Genomic DNA, 17,232 nt, shown 5'->3' on the forward strand with positions numbered 1-17,232 from the left:
GTAATTTTATTACAGAATATAATTCTAAGCACCATTTAAAATCAAAATGCATTTAACAAAAATCTTCCAAAATGCGATAGTTTTCGAGATATTTGAAATTTTGCTACTTCAAAAACAATTAATTCGTGTAATTATGCTCTTTTTAAAAGTTATTCGTGTTACCCCATCAAAAAATGTCAAAAATTTAATGTTTATCGTTTTAAAGACGTAAAAGCAACCTTTTTAGTGTATTTGGATCATGGAGAAGCTTTCAATAAAAAAGTTTTCCTAACAACAACTTTTGATATTTTTTTATAATTCTTACTATTTGCAGTCCAAAATACAATTTTTTTGAATATGATTTTAAACGCCATTTTAAATCGAAATGCTTTTAACAAAAATTTTCTAAAATGTAGTAGTTCTCGAGATATTTTAACTTTTGTTTTAACAACACAATTATTTTGCTTTATTACGACCTTTTCATAAGTTAGTCGCGTTTCTCCATCAACAATAATAGATTTTTCAAAAGGCCCCTAAACTTTCGTGCAACTGTTTCTTTGACATCAAGGCGATATTGTAAACCATTTGAAAGTTACATGAAAGCAACCAAAATATATTTCAACCATAGGGTCTGTTGATTAAACTATATAGCTGAATCATATGTTGGTTGTTTTCATGTAACTTTAAAATGTTTCACAATATCGCCTTGATGTCAAAGAGAAAGTTGCAGGAAAGTTTACGGGCCTTTTGAAAAACCTATTATTGTTGATGGAGAAATGCGACTAACTTATGAAAAGGTCGTAATAAAACAAAATAATTGTGTTGTTAAAACAAAAGTTAAAATATCTCGAGAACTACTACATTTTAGAAAACTTTTGTTAAGAGCATTTCGATTTAAAATGGCGTTTAGAATCATATTTAAAAAGAAAATTGTATTTTTGACTGCAAATAGTAAGAATTATAAAAAATGTCAAAAGTTGTTAGGAAAACTTTTTTATTGAAAGCTTCTCCAGGATCCAAATACACTAAAAAAGTTGCTTTTACGTTTTTAAAACGATAAACATTAAATTTTTGACATTTTTTGATGGGGTAACGCGAATAACTTTTAAAAAGAGCATAATTACACGAATTAATTGTTTTTGAAGGAGCAAAATTTCAAATATCTCGAAAACTATCGCATTTTGGAAGATTTTTGTTAAATGCATTTTGATTTTAAATGGTGCTTAGAATTATATTCTGTAATAGAATTACAATTTTGTATGTCTATTAGTATGAATTTTTTTTATTTCGATTATAGAGGTTTTAACCTTAAGGTCATTCGCCTCTTCGGGTTAGAAAAAGCTCTTATGAAAAATTTCTAACCCTATGTGCGGGGTCGGGACTCGAACCCAGGTGCGCTGCGTACAAGGCAATCGATTTACCAATACGCTACGCCCACCCCCAATATTAGTATGAAATTTAAAAACATGTACGAAGTTATTGTTAGAAATTTTTTTTTAACGATTTTTTCTCCATCATGCAATCACATTCAAAATGTTTCTTTTCTATTTTGGTTTTTGGTAACAAAATATAAAAAATTAAAAAAAAATGGGTTTTTTCGCAATTTAAATTTTGATCATAAATTTTTGTTTTTTTAAAAAATGACACATTTTTTTCAGTGTATATTTTTCTCAGACAGAAGTATTCATTCCCTGTAACTCGTTCTCAGATAGTTTTGCTGTATAAAATACAGTAATCGAACAAAAATAATTTGAAATTCATACACGTAGAAACGTTTACGCCCTTTTGAAAAGTTGCTCTTGAGTCAAAATAATCTTATTACCTGTGGAAAATATTAAGTCTTGCATGACGGTAAAACGTGTAAAGTTTCATTGGAATCTAAGATGGTCGGTCACGAATTTAAAGATTTTCGGACGGATCTTCGTAAAATTCCTCAAGGGTCTTTATTTAATAGGAAGCGAAGTTAAAATTGATTTAATGTCTATGAAACATAGAACTGCTCACCAAAAAAAAATGCATTACTTTCAACATTTGCTAAAAATGTTTTTGCCTTTCTCATTCACTCTAAAATTCGTCAATCTAATCCCGACCCGGAGGGCCGAGTGTCATATGCCAATCGACTGAGTTCGTCGAGATCGGAAAATGTCTGTGTGTGTATGTATGTGTGTATGTGGAAAAAAATGTGACCTCTGGTTTTTAGAGATGGCTGGACCGATTTGCACAAAGTTAGTCTCAAATGAAAGGTACAACCTTCCCATCGGCTGCTATTGAATTTTTTATTGATTGGACTTCCTGTTCCGGAGTTACGAGTTGAAGAGTGCAATCACACAGCAAATTCCGATATAAACTGAAATAAAAAATTATCAAAATCAAATTTGTATTTTTGATGCCAAATGACTTTAAAATGCATGAAACATTGAGATGTTTGACAAAAATTGACTTTTTTGGACTTTGATGCATTTTTGCCTTTCTCATATAGAAAGGTTATGCAATCACTCTAAAAATCCTCAATCATGCCGGCCCGGAGGGAGTATGCAGTGAGGGGTTGCTACTTTAAAATTAAAACTAGTTTAAAATTTCTTAACAAGTTGAAAATTTTCGGCAGGTCCCGGACCTCCCGGCTCTTTCTCCATGATCCGCCGCTGGTTTTAAGCGATGATTTAGTATCACATAGAGTCACAAGATCGTGGCTGTCGATCCATTGTATGTATGTGCAAATCGTACTGAACATGTAATGTTCCATTCATTTGTATTGAACATAACCAGCCATGGAATCGTTGTCTGGACAAATGAGAAAAGCACAATTGCACCACTAGGTGGAGTAAAACAGGTTTTTTTTGGGAATGTGTCGAGTTGAGACGAAAACGTAATATGATTAATAACGATGATAACACTTTCCGAATGTAGAGAGAAATTTACGAAAAATGGCGTTTTCCATTCTACTCTAGCAGGTCCTGATCGATTTTGATGAGCATTTGATTTTGTTGTATGACCAATTATATGTATAGGTCAAATGTTCAAAAACAGTAATTTAAGGTCAAGATAACATCATTTTGAAACCGCCAATTTCAATGAGTTTTACAACGTTAAACAGCGCAACATTTGATAAAATTATTTTGACGGTATATCATCCAAGAAGTATTTATGGTGAATTTTCTCAGGTTAATATTCAGACTACAATAAAGTCTCAACAAATTCGCTAAAGACACGAACTCTGTTACTATTTTCTGGAAAATAATTCTGCATAATTTTAAAACTTCAAAAATTACGGTTTCGGAATTATGCCGTTTGGACAGTAAGCTTTTTTTCAAGAAAAAGTGTGATTTCTTAGTTCTCAGTCGTGTTGGAAATTTGAGTAAAGTATAAACTTCAAATTGATTCAAAAAAAAATTTCGATTTTTTTGGCTCAGTACAATATATTACCCCTTTAGGAAAATTCAGTTTTTCCACCACAATTTAGATATTTTATTAACAGAGCATTAACAATAATTCGTTATAATATATATGCGAACGGAGGTCTTAGTGGTATTCTATTTTATGGGCCATTTTTTCGCTTTCCCATCGGTTTGGCTTGAGATATCCAGCACTGATGTTGTCCTATGCTGATTTGAGAGATTCTCTGAGTCCTGCCACTATCCCATGTAGTATGTGTTATCAAAAACATCGCGAAGCATCATGTTCTAAATGTTCTCAAACGATATAATATCCGAAGAGAGTGATAAGAGTTATAAGAAATGTCTCATCACACTGTCAGGTGGATTAAAAGCGTTTTTATTAATATGTATTTTCCGTTGACCTCTATACGGCTGAGTGACTATTATCGACGCCAGAGAGGAAACTCCACCATCTGTGCCCCAGATATCGGCCCATTAACACATGAACCAAAACCAACCGCATTACTTTCCTTTCAAAGAAAAACGTGACCTCACACTTATGTGGATTTTTTTCACTTGCATATCGCGTATGGCAGTTTAAGCCTAATCGGGTTTTAATAGGATCATTATACCCTATTAGCAAAACTTTCCTCAATCACAAAAAGCAACATTATATATTTATGAGTGGTCACTTTTGCTATGCATTTTTATAATTATCTGGAAATATATTTAACTATTTTCAAGAAATGAGATCAACCTATGGTTTTTACGTGGTACTTTTTACAGTGTGTAAAGAAATTGAAGACACCCCTTTATCGTCCTACTATTTTTGTTCAACGGAAATAATGTTTGTGTTATTTGATGAGGATATTTTCAAAGGTTTTATTTACCATTTCAGCGACAACAATTCAACTAACTAAATGAGTGCTAGTAAAGAATGGTGGAGTAGTGAGAATGCGTTAAAAACGAAATAATGTGTCTTCAATAATTTCACATACTGGATATGTATCATGGCCAATTTTCTTCCGCTGTACTTATTGTACTAATGTACAAACACATAAATCTGCGGATTTGTTTTCACTTTCATATTACGTATGGCCATTTAAACCACGTTGTTGCTTTCACTTTCACTTTGAGCTATGTTCAGTTGTTTCATAACAGTCTTATCGTGCAAGACCAGGTTATTGAACTACATATCATTTTTTACCAGAAATGTTAAATTCTCCTTAACAAACAAATTAGTTTGCTGGTTTCGATGAGATTCTCATTTATGTGTAGCTATTAGACTTTCTTCGTTATTGATATATGCGACTGAAACTATATTCATTTTGCCAAATTGATCGAAATTATCACGCACACAAAAAACATCATACTTACAAATTTAGTTGACAGCATCTTGCAGGATACAAATGTTTTTTTTTTTCTAAATGGTAAGCACTCAAATATCCATGAACGCAGGACAGCGTGTTCACTAACGAAGATTAGATGAATTGTGGCGGCGAACCGAAAACTAACGTTGTTTAAATATTATCTGTGAGGCACATGCATGATAGCGTGTATATTGCTTCCTTCTCTCCCCATATGTGATGCTCGATCTTCATTTAACATATCTGTGTTAGTTCACAGAGAAAAAATATTTCCTCATACCTTACCAACATTTTCTTTCGATAATGTCGTTATGGGTTTTTTTCTATAAACATTATTTCATGCTGCAAATTCCGCTGAAAATGAAAGTACTTTGTAATGATACAATAATTTTAAAAATATGTTTTTATAGAAACAAATATTCAAAATTCTGTGAATAATAAATTTTTGTCATATGTGTGTTCAGCTAATCCGAAGGCAGCAATCATAGCGACGGTCATACTTTTGTTTCCGACGGTATTGTCTATCTCGAGATAATCTAGCGTTTTGTCCAGCTGTTGCTATATAGAAAACACTCGAGAGTGACTGAAACAAAAATAAACGTCTAATCGCTTTCACACTCGCACTGATGCAAATTGAATGGGCACGTAATTTGAAGCACGGCCCGGTGGCGCACGGCTGGAAGTTTCAAAGTGGATTTAAGAAAAGATTCGCAATATTGCACTATGTTGAAGTGAAATGCATAATGCAAAACGCGGAAGGTATGGAGGGATGGACATTTTTTTCACAGATGCACCATCTCCTCTCCACTCCACCTCCTTCTACATATGTTTATAATATAAATAAAGTTGCACCCAGTTTTCTAAAAATTCCCACGTGTGTCCTTTTATAAGGAGTATACCAATAAAAACTCTTATTTTAAGGTAAAGGTTAGCTTATATCCAATCTTAATTTTTTGTGAGTTGAAACTATTTTCTACGACATATGGTAGGTACAATGAATCAATTTACGGGCCTGTTGAATTGAACCTTTACTTGTACTTGAACCTCACTTGTTCGTTCAAATGGCACTATAAATAGCCACTGATTGGTTCCCTGGAGATAGGGTTCGTCGCGGTTGTGGTAATTATCGCAACCGCGTTGTATTTGCCGAACCTGCACCGCAAGATCTGCGGCGCGGTCAGTCACTTTTTCCCGATGATGCGGTGTGGCAAATGAGCTTTTACCGCGTGGTATTGCAGTTTCGCTTCATAAACTAATCGAAAAAGTCTCACATCTTAAACAGTGGATTAAAACTAGGACTTTTACCATTTCAGAAGGACGCAACTAGATTTACTTCCTAAGCGAATGCTAAGCAATGGCACTGTTCGAAAATTCAGTTCGAGGCTTACTTTTTACCTTACAACAGAGAATCAAAAAAAAATTGAATTGCGACAATTTCGATTGACTTGCTAAAGATTTAAGAAGAAATCCGAATATTATCTGCATTCGATCTATCCATACTTGTTAACAACTCTCGGTTGTTGAACCCCTCGCATCACTATTACTGTCTGATGTATGAACTCCAACAGTAGACGTCAAAGGCACATATTGAATTAGGGCAAGACAGAATAGTAACGTGTGAAACAAAATTGACATTAATCTCATTTCTAACTTATTATCTAAAATTTATTTGATCCTAAGAACGGATATTTATTAATTTATTATTTAGTTGGCTGACGGTAAGATATGGTAAGAAAATTAAATCTATTGCAGACACGTTAGAGGACAACGTTTGCACGCATCATGCAACTGTTAACACCTCGTCGTTTGAAAAATCTTACGATGTACGCTCAAAAAACTTAATTGAATACTTTAATATAGCGGTAAGCTTGAATCTAGTTGGTACCGCCACACGGTACTATCTTTGATTTTAGGCCTGAGTTTAGTCCGGCCTAAGACGTTAGTACCTGTCATTGCAGAAATGGCTGCATCCTGAAGCCAAATGAAAACAGTGTAAAAGGCCGCCATGTTCCTCTTGCATACATCTCAATAATTTGAATCAACTTTTCGAACTTTATGTAACAGGGTATCAAAGAGCTGTGAAAGCTGAGACTAGACAGATGACCTGGCAAAATGACGCAAAAAGTTGAATTCGGAAAAATCGCCCTAATCGTGTCGGAACTTAAGGGGGGTTGTGTAAGGTATTATCGGCAAAAAATTCGATACTTTAATTTTTTTTTCGATGTAAAGATTCTTTGTCTTTTCAGTCAGGCACCATATCGAAATCTTGTTTTGCGGTATACACCATAGCTCAAAATCTACTGGACAAACGTTGAGATATTTGCACAGTTGTTTTTCACAGTATTCCACAAGTAGGGGAACTGTGGGTAAAACGGACAGGTTGGGTAAGACGGACACATGGTTATTTTAGGCATATAGCATATAAAGTTCAATTGCATTATATGAGTACTCTCTCTTTATGGATATCCTTGAATTATGAAGCACTCAGTAGGCCTTGAATATTGTTAAAAGCGAAAAATTTAAGTAAACATTGATAATCAGTAGTGCGTCTTCGTGCGGATGTAATTTTTACGTCTCTGATTTTAAGATTTATCGAGTAAAAAATCATTTTTTTGCGGGTTTTTTCTTGTATTTCGATAATGTAACTCTCAAATGACATCTTCGTGGAACATAACAGGTAAGTTCTTATACGAGTAAATAAGTGCGAGCGTTTAAAAAATATTGGTGGGGCACGACGGCCAGTCTTGATTAATTCTATTGATTCATCCTTATATGGATTTCTCGCGTATAGAAACGAAATTCTAGCAGTCAAACGTGGAGAACCATCCAGTTAGCTGAAGTCTAACATGTAGTAGACTGCAAGATGTACGTTAATGTGACCGAGGCTGAATACGGAATTCCTAGGACCTGGAAAAGGTAGAAGACTATGTGCAGGTCCCATATTCTGGCTATGTGTAATCGAGGAACTGATGTTACCAATTGCGTATTTAATATGTGACTCTCCAGTTTTGTATAAATGATTTGACTGATCATTGGAGCTGATTGTATAGCCTCTTTATGAAAACGGAAAACACGATATTAGAAAATACATCATTTGCTTCAACTTTAAATCGAACCCCACAACGTTATTTTTCACCTGGTATTGAACATATATATTAAGAAGAACCACAAACTATCCAAAACATCCGTTAGAAACAGTAAATTTTAATATTTTGTATTGTGATCATCCTTCCGGCGACATGTCCGTCTTACCCCCACCATATGTCCGTTTCACCCGCAGTCCGGAAAAAGTGCAGATATTTCTTTGTTTTCTATTTCTTTCAAAAAAGATACTTGTTAATTTTTGTAACATAATCCCTCTGTGCACTCGAAAGCCAACATATTGAGCTACAACATAGAGTATTTCATGTTGACAAAAACATGCTTTTACTATGTGTTCGTTCGCACTATTAGTTTTGGCCCCACTGCGTGAGATGTTTCGTTCTCACGCGAGGATCGGTGCTACCGGGCACCAGTTATACCGGTTTTTCTAGCCCTTCTGGCAACCGGGCGATGATATGAAGTGGTGAGCCAACATTAACTCATACTGTGAGAATGACACAGAAAATTCAGTCTACAATAAACCAGCAACTAAAGTGGATCATCTTTTTTCGATCTTGAAAACTAAGTGTAATTTTATATTAAGTGCATGCAAAGTGCAAGTCGTATGTGCAGCAATAAAGAGTGTTCGGATCAGTGCAAAGTTATATACCGTGGTTAGTTAGCCCGAGAAAATCCCAGGCAAAGTTGTTCGCTACTGCTGGTTGTTCGGTGCATCTGGTGATTGCAGTCACCGGTAGTTTTTGCTCCTTTTCCTCGCCTTCATTGCGAGCTGCCGTTCGTTAGTGGAAGACTTTGCTGACCTGTTGCTGCCTGACGGTGCGGTGATTTGCGCTACCTGCAACAGGTGATCGAGTTGCAGCCAGTAGGGTGCGTGAACCTATAGTTACCTTCGTCCCTTCGGAGAAGTTTTAGTCATATCGCAAAAAGGAAAGCACAACGTAGGGGTAAGCGACATCATAATTTTTGGTGCCGTGACCAGGATTTCTGTCCGGACCGCGTGCAGTGCCTTCCATTGAGCATCGCCATTTTGGAAGCCGGTACGAAAGGAGGTTCTACGAAGGAGATTTCGGATTCATCACCCGCTGCTTGCTGCATATTATTACTACAAGGCTCGATTTAACGGGCGCAAGGTAATTACCTGTCCAAATTGTTTTGCGGGTATCGCAGGTGCCCTCTAGATTTTCTTCGCATTTCTTTGCATACTTCGACGGCTCAATTTGTTCCTGGTCGACAATTGCTGCTATTCGGCAAGGCTTGGTGGCATTGTCGCTGGCTTCAAGGCGCCATTTTGCCATCGGAAAATTGGACCATTGTACTTCGTGGCGTCCCTAGCTGCGTTGATCGTTGTATGCTGTTAGCTGGTTCCTGCTGTGGCATTCCGGATCGTGGCAAATCCTGCTGCGACGATTTTACCACTAAATTGTTAGCTGTGGAAATCCGTGCCTAGTTTTTTGCTGGTTTTTGGAGCTGTGTCCGTGGCATTTGCTGCTTGCTTTACAGCGTCCCTAGCTGTTGCAACACGTGTCGTGGATTTTGCTGGTTGCTGCTGTTGCTGTGGCGTCCCTAGCCTTGGCAACCCGTGCTGTGGTGCTACTACCGTGCACTTTTACCAACTGTTCCTGCCATACGCGCATTGAACTGCCTTCTTTGGAGCTTTTCGGCGATTTCTGCTGGCGTGGTCTGGCAATTCCGGAAGGTTTTATTGTAATCCAGTACGGTCGGTACTGCAACGAGTTCCTGTTGGCTGTATACAATACAAGGCACTTTTTGCCTTGGAACAGGTGAGCACCTTTCCAAGTTTCTTTACCACGTTTTGTGGGTCTACTTTTGGTCCTCTGGTCTGCAGGTCGTTCATCAGACATCGACGCGCTCCTGATCCATTGTCCCGCTTTACAAAATGGCGGAAGGGCAGTCACGAGGTCAACTGCTTGCACGACGGAACACATTGCTTGCTGCTCTGGGTCGGGCAGAGGCGTTTGCTGCCGGTTACGACGCTCAACGGGACCATACGCAGGTGACATTGAGGCTCGAGTACCTGAATGGAGTATGGAGCAACCTGGAGACAGTACAGGCGCAGCTTGAGGACAACGAGACGACCGATGAAGGTAGGGCAGAGCACGCTGCCACTCGTGCATCCTTTGAACCTCGGCTATTTGAAATAAAAGCCAGTCTCATTTCAAAATTGCCTCCTATTCCTAACAATCGGAGCCCTGTTCCCCCACACGTGTCCTCTACTCTCTCTGGTATCAAGTTACCGACGATTTCTTTGCCCGAATTTAATGGAGATTACATGCAATGGCTTGCATTCCATGATACATTCTTGGCGCTCATTCATTTAAATCCGGAGGTGCCGGATATTCAAAAATTTCACTATTTGCGGGCAGCTGTCAAGGGGGAAGCTGCTCAGTTGATCGAGTCGATTGGTATCAGTTCCGCTAACTACGTTTTGGCTTGGCAAACATTGGAGAATCGGTATTCGAATGACTACTTGCTAAAGAAGCGGCATATGCAGGCACTCTTCGACATCCCGCGCATGAAGAAGGAGTCTGCTGCATCACTACATGGGTTGGTTGACGAATTCGAGCGGCATACGAAAATCTTGCATCAACTGGGAGAACCAACCGACGCTTGGAGCACTATATTGGAACATCTGCTGTGTACGCGCCTGCACGATGATTCACTGAAGGCATGGGAGGACCATGCGTCGACGGTAGCGAATCCGGACTACGCCTGTCTCATCGAGTTTCTGCAGCGGAGAACACGAGTGCTAGAATCCATCTCTGTGAACCATCATACAGTAGAATCAGCGTCAACTTCTGGTATTTCAGCTCATCCACCAAAGAAGAATCATCTCCACTCTCAGTTCCGCTTTACTTCGTGTGCGTCGACTGCAAGTTTGGGTGAAAAGTGCATCGCCTGCAACCAGTCGCATTCCGTGACGAAGTGTCAGAAATTCAACCGGATTTCACCGAGTGAACGTCAGCAGCTTGTGAATTCCAAACGCCTTTGTCACAACTGCTTGGAGGGTGATCATTTTGTCCGCAATTGTCCTTCAAATTTCAGCTGTCGGAAGTGCAATCGACGTCACCATACGCTTCTTCATTCCGGGCAGAGCGATGGTTCCCGAAAGAACGTTAGCGAAGGAGCTTCCTCTAGTCCTGGTGCAACCGCTTCTACTACGCCATCTAATGGGTCTTCTGTGGTCGAGTCATCTACGCAATCTACGGTGGCTGCTACTGAGGATGTTCCTGTGGTCGAAGTTAGTTCTGCTCTACAACATCCTCGCGAAGACGTCTTTCTTCTCACTGTCATTGTGAAGGTCATCGACACCTACGGTGTGGAACATCTAGCTCGTGCACTTCTGGACAGTGCATCTCAGCCGAATCTCATCACGGATCGCATGGCGCAAATTCTACGATTGCGGCGACAACCCGTGAATGTTACGGTACAGGGAGCCGGCAAGCTATCTAAACCGGTACGTGAATCGGTGTTCGCACAGGTACATTCAAGGACGGGTGACTTTTCGTGTGGCGTCAGCTTTTTGGTGATGGACAAAGTGACGGCAAATCTCCCTTCGCAAAGCGTTTCAACTGTGGGATGGAAGATTCCGAAGGGGTTGCTTCTGGCTGATCCATCCTTCAACGAAAGTCAACCGATCGACATGGTTTTGGGTGCTCGGCACTTCTACTCCTTCTTCCCCAGCGCTGCACGCATTCAGCTTGACAGAAATCTTCCGATTCTGGTCGACAGCGTCTTCGGCTGGATTATCGTAGGCTCGGCTAGCACAACCCCCCCCCCCCCCCGAGCAGACTGCTCCTACGCACACCACTTGTGATGCAGTCACTGTTTCAATGCTTTCGCTAGAGGATTGCTTGGAGCGTTTTTGGAAAACCGAAGAGCTGACAACGAACGATAATTATTCGATAGAAGAACGGCGCTGCGAATCTCTGTACCAATCTACCGTTTCTAGGGACTCCGAAGGCAGATATGTTGTACGATACCCCCGAAAACCTGATTTTGATGTGATGCTAGGCGAATCCAGAAGCAGTGCACAGCGACGGTTCGGATATCTGGAAAGACGACTGGAACGAGACTCGAAATTGAAGGACGAATATCATCAGTTCATGCGAGAGTATCTCTCCCTCGGCCACATGCGGCTGGTCGAAGCGGACGACGAACGTAACTCTCCCACCTACTATCTACCTCACCACCCCGTAATTAAGGAAGCAAGTACGACGACCAAGGTCCGGGTCGTGTTTGATGGCTCTGCGAAAACTTCTTCCGGCTTCTCCCTCAATGAAGCTCTTTGCGTTGGTCCCGTGGTGCAGGACGATCTGCTGAACATTATCTTGCGGTTTCGAACCTTTCCCGTTGCTCTCGTCGGAGATATTGCCAAAATGTACAGGCAGGTACAGGTCCACTCTGACGACACACCGTTACAACGCATTCTGTGGCGATTCTCCCAACATTCTCCAGTACAGACGTACGAACTACTGACCGTTACTTACGGCTTAGGTCCATCATCGTTCTTAGCGACACGAACTCTCCAGCAACTAGCGGTGGATGAAGGTGATGCGTACCCGGTAGGCGGTCCAGCATTGAAAAAGAGTTTTTACGTCGACGATTTCATCGGTGGAGCTGAAACAATTGAAGAAGCTATCCGTATGCGAGTAGAGCTCAGCGAACTTCTGCAGAAAGGAGGATTCGAGCTCAGAAAATGGACGTCGAACTGTCTGGAAGTCCTCCAAGGTCTCTCCGACGATCAGATCGGCACGCAGTCCGCGTTGCACTTTAGTCCCCACGAAACCATCAAAGCACTTGGAATTAGCTGGGAGCCTGAAGCAGATTACCTCCGTTTTCATTCTCAGATTCGAACAAGCAGTGAACCTCCAACGAAGCGGTCTATCCTCTCTGACATCGCCAAGTTATTTGACCCTCTTGGACTCATTGCCCCCGTCGTCGTACGTGCGAAAATCCTGATGCAGGAATTGTGGTTGTTGTCCTGCGGTTGGGATGATCCTGTTCCAGAACCGATCAAATCGAGATGGGAAATCTACCACCAAGAGCTGGTGAAAATATCTGAGCACCATGTCAACAGATATGCATTTCTTCCGAGTTCCGTTATACAGCTGCACACTTTCGCGGATGCTTCTCAGGCAGCATATGGAGCTTGTACGTACGCCCGATGTGAAGACGACCAAGGAAAGGTGAGGATTCAACTGCTAGCGTCGAAATCCCGAGTAGCCCCGCTGAAACGAATCACCATAGCCCGTTTGGAATTATGCGCAGCCGTGCTAGCCGCTCATCTACACGCGCGAATCAAAAAGGCCATCGACGTCAACGTTTCTGCATCGTACTTTTGGTCAGATTCCGCCGTCACTCTACAGTGGTTACGATCACCTCCGAACGTCTGGCCAACCTTCGTCGCAAACAGAGTCTCGGAAATACAGCAGTACACGAACGGATGTCAGTGGAAACACGTTCCCGGAGCTGAAAATCCTGCCGACCTGGTCTCGCGCGGCATGTCAGTCGACGAATTTCTACAAAGCAACTTGTGGAGCTGTGCCCCAGGCTGGTTGTCACTGTCACCACAGGATTGGCCAATCTTCATTCCCCCAGGCGTGCCAGCAGAAGAGCTGGAGTTAAAAACTACGGTTGCACTCACCCAAGCGGTTCCTACCGTTCATCCCTGGTTTCTCCGTTGGTCTTCCTACAGCCGATTACTCCACGTCATCGGATATTGTATGCGATTTGTCACCAACACCCGTTCAAAAGCACGAACCCAACCTTCGCCATCCCCCATTCCGGTCGACCAATCACTTACCGTGGCAGAACTAGCCAATGCCAAAACGTTTCTCGTCCGACTCGCCCAGCAGGATGGTTACGCCGCAGAAATAAAGCAGCTGGAGAAGGAAAACACCGTGCCGAAGCAGTCCCACATTCACCGAATGAGCCCATTTTTCGACCCAGAGAGAGTGTTGAGAGTGGGAGGTCGTTTAAATCTTGCCCAGTTACCTTATCAAGCAAAGCACCCTGCGCTTATTCCCACCAACCATCCGTTCACTCGACTAATCGCTGAACATTTTCATCGCAAACTGCTGCACGGCGGCGGGCGCCTGCTGCTCACTACGATTCGCGAGGAATTCTGGCCACCCCGCGGCCGTAGACTGGTTCAAAGCGTAGTACGAAATTGCTTCCGTTGTACTCGTCTTAATCCAATACTGGCCCAACAACAAATCGGTCAGTTACCTGCCCAGCGTGTGATCCCAAGTCGTCCATTCAGCATCACCGGTGTCGACTATGCTGGCCCACTATACCTTCGCCCGATACACAAACGTGCCGCACCTGCAAAGACTTACCTGTGCCTCTTTGTATGCTTTTCAACCAAAGCAGTGCATTTGGAATTAGTCAGTGATTTGTCCACTCAAGCATTCTTGTGTGCCCTGCGACGATTTATCGCTCGTCGTGGACGGCCCACACACATCCACTCAGACAACGGGAAAAATTTCGAGGGGGCAAAAAATGAGCTGGCTGAACTGTTTGCCAGATTTCATAACCGTGCTGAACAGGCTGAAATAGCTTCTGTGTGTGCCGAGGAAGGGATCACCTGGCATTTGACACCACCCAAGGCACCTCACTTTGGCGGCCTGTGGGAGGCAGCAATCAAAATAGCCAAAAAACATTTGTACCGACAGCTCGGTTCATCTCGCCTTACGTTCGAGGCTATGTGTACCGTACTAACACAAATCGAAGCGATCATGAATAGCCGACCATTGCTTCCACTTTCGGAGGACCCCAACGACCTAGCTGCATTGACACCAGCGCACTTTCTCGTCGGTTCATCACTACATGCCCTGCCCGACCCAGATTTAATGAACGTACCTGCCAACAGACTCGACCACTATCAACAGCTGCAAGTGCATGTGCAGCAATTTTGGTCGCACTGGAAGAAGGAGTACCTACAAGAGCTGCTGAAAGATACCCGCGGATGGAAACGCAACAACGAAATTGTTCCGAGGAAAATGGTCATCTTAGTCGACGAAATGCAACCACCGATTCGATGGCCACTTGCCCGCATAGAAGCAGTTTTGCCCGGCAAAGATCATCTCGCACGAGTTGTTTTGCTCCGTACAGCTCGTGGCATCATCACTCGTCCGATCGCTAAAATTTGTCTACTACCTTACTCTACGGTGGCATCCGAAGCAGAAAAACATCCAGCAACTATCAGCGACGCACCTACAACCTAACGGAGTTCGGATACAACATAACTTTAAGCAGAAAATTACTAAAAACTGTTAAAATTAAGAGCAAAATTTATTGTGAACTAGCTGTAAGAATCTATGCTGTTTGTTTACGTTTTTGTGTTGAACATATTCGTTCAAGGCGGCGAGTATGTTGGTTCACGCAAAACTTTTGGCCCCACTGCGTGAGAAGTTCCATTCTCACGCAAGGATCGGTGCTACCGGGCGCCAGTTATACCGGTTTTTCTGGCCCTTCTGGCAACCGGGATGATACGATGTGGTGAGCCAACATTAGCTCACACTGTGAGAATGAAACAGTCGAGAATAAACCTACAAGCAAATCAGATCTCTCTTCTTTCGATCCCTTAATTAGTGTAATTAGTTTTCAAGTACATGCAATGTGTATGTAGGTGAATAAATGTGTTCAGTACAGTGAAAAGTGCCGTGTTTAGTCAGCCCGAAAACTCTTGTACTAAGTTCTTCATTGCTGCTGCTGTTTAGTTCTACTGCTAATAGCAGTCACTGTAAGCATTCGCTGCTTCCCGTGCAGTTTTGTTTTTCGCTCGCCTTAATTGCGAGCTGCTATTGGGTGATCGTCGTTCTACTGCTGCTCATCGGGGATCTTCGTTACCTGCGCCAGGTAAACTTGCATGCTGCAAGTAGGGTACGTGGACCCATTATCACCCTCGTGCCAACCGGAAAATTCTGGTGACATCGAAGAAAAAGGAATCACAACGTAGGGTAAGCGACATCACTATGTTTTATTTGAGTATAACCTTAACATGTCTGTCTTACCCCCAGTTCCCCTAATTAAGGGAGCTTTTATTTTTTGGTCGATTTTCGATTTTTTCGTAGTACATTGAAACCAAAGTGCGATTATTGCTAAAACAACGATTAACATGTTATTGTAAAATAATAATATTTAGCAGTTTGCAAAAAGCTCTTGTAGTTGCCTGGGCAATGATGTGAAGAAGAAGAATTGTGCAAAATTCAGAACGATTGGTCCAAGAAATTTTGTCTGCATCCAGTATCAGGTTCAATTTGTAAATTTATAATTGTCAATGCATTATCAGACAGATGGCAGACTATAAGAAGTAACTAATTATAATTTTTATTAATTAAAATTACTGGACTTTTGGTATTTCAGGCATGATTGGATAATCGTGCTGATAATTTGAATTACTTCATTTTCAGCAAAGTAGGTCGGCCAAATTCTATATGCATGGTTAGTAGACTAGTTGGGTAGGATGGTATAATAAGCCTCACCAGGCTTAAATTTCAGATTTTCATTCCATGGACGACATAATTATCTGAAGCAAATAAATAATTTTTATGGCATTTTTCATGTGTTGCAGAACAGCAACTGATACAAACTTTTCAAAAGATGCAAGCTTCCACTCTTTTTCTATAAGCATTTGATTTAATTTGGAACAGTCAGATTTGGCTGAACTGACAAACTACTAAGTGTAATGTTAGAGAAGCTCTTCAAGCCCTTGGAGTGGCTAGCGCCTAACAATACAACTCTATAACGTTCTCGATAGTATGCACCATTATTAGCAAAATAACGTTTTAGTCAATTATTGATCTAAAAAAATAAATTGTTTAAGCGGTTACTCCACTGTAGAATTTTAAAACAATTGATTTTTTTATTTATTAGTCTAAAATGTGCTTTAGGATGTAAAAAATGATATCCCAAAACATGGAGAACGAAAACAATTCAAAAATTTAATTTTCAATTTTGCCGCAACGCTTCTTATGTATAACCCATGTGTATTGCAAACTTTAACCGCGTTTTTCTCGAAACACTGGCCGGAAATGTAACTCGAGCAAATGATTTTTGGTCGCTTTGAAATTTTCACAGTATATTCAAAATTGATTTTTCTAGTCACGTACGCAGGATTAAATTTTTTATTGCTTACCTTTTTAATGATTAACGATTTTGTGTTTTAATTTGTTTTTGATTCTGATCTGCCGAAATTGATAATACAGATTAACAATTTATATGTTTTTAGACAGCTTTAACGAATACCTTTCGAACAAGCTATAGATTGTTGAAATCGGACTATTATCAAAAGAGATATTTAACATTAAATGCGGACGAAAGATTTTTATCATTTCCCATTGCCAGAAATATGACCAAAAACATGTAATCTATTATTAACGCCAAAA

The 17,232-nt window shown here is 40.8% G+C and overlaps 2 protein-coding genes across 2 annotated transcripts in view; one reads left to right on the forward strand and one right to left on the reverse strand.

Annotated features, from left to right (window-relative positions):
* Positions 1-4,914, reverse strand: part of LOC131683102 (uncharacterized) — a 901,146-nt gene extending 896,232 nt beyond the window's left edge. Inside the window, exon 1 of the mRNA XM_058964921.1 lies at positions 4,731-4,914. The gene's annotated coding sequence lies outside the window, so the exon portion shown is untranslated. The remainder of the gene's footprint in view (positions 1-4,730) is intronic.
* Positions 4,915-9,719: 4,805 nt separating this feature from the next.
* Positions 9,720-15,069, forward strand: LOC131680296 (uncharacterized). Its single transcript, XM_058961019.1, has 2 exons — positions 9,720-11,604; positions 11,687-15,069. Exons 1-2 carry the CDS (start codon positions 9,720-9,722, stop codon positions 15,067-15,069), a joined length of 5,268 nt encoding a protein of 1,755 aa, XP_058817002.1.
* The last annotated feature ends 2,163 nt before the right edge of the window (positions 15,070-17,232 follow it).

This window comes from Topomyia yanbarensis, chromosome 2 (genome assembly GCF_030247195.1).
Source record: "Topomyia yanbarensis strain Yona2022 chromosome 2, ASM3024719v1, whole genome shotgun sequence".
Classification (NCBI taxonomy): Eukaryota; Metazoa; Arthropoda; class Insecta; order Diptera; family Culicidae; genus Topomyia; species Topomyia yanbarensis.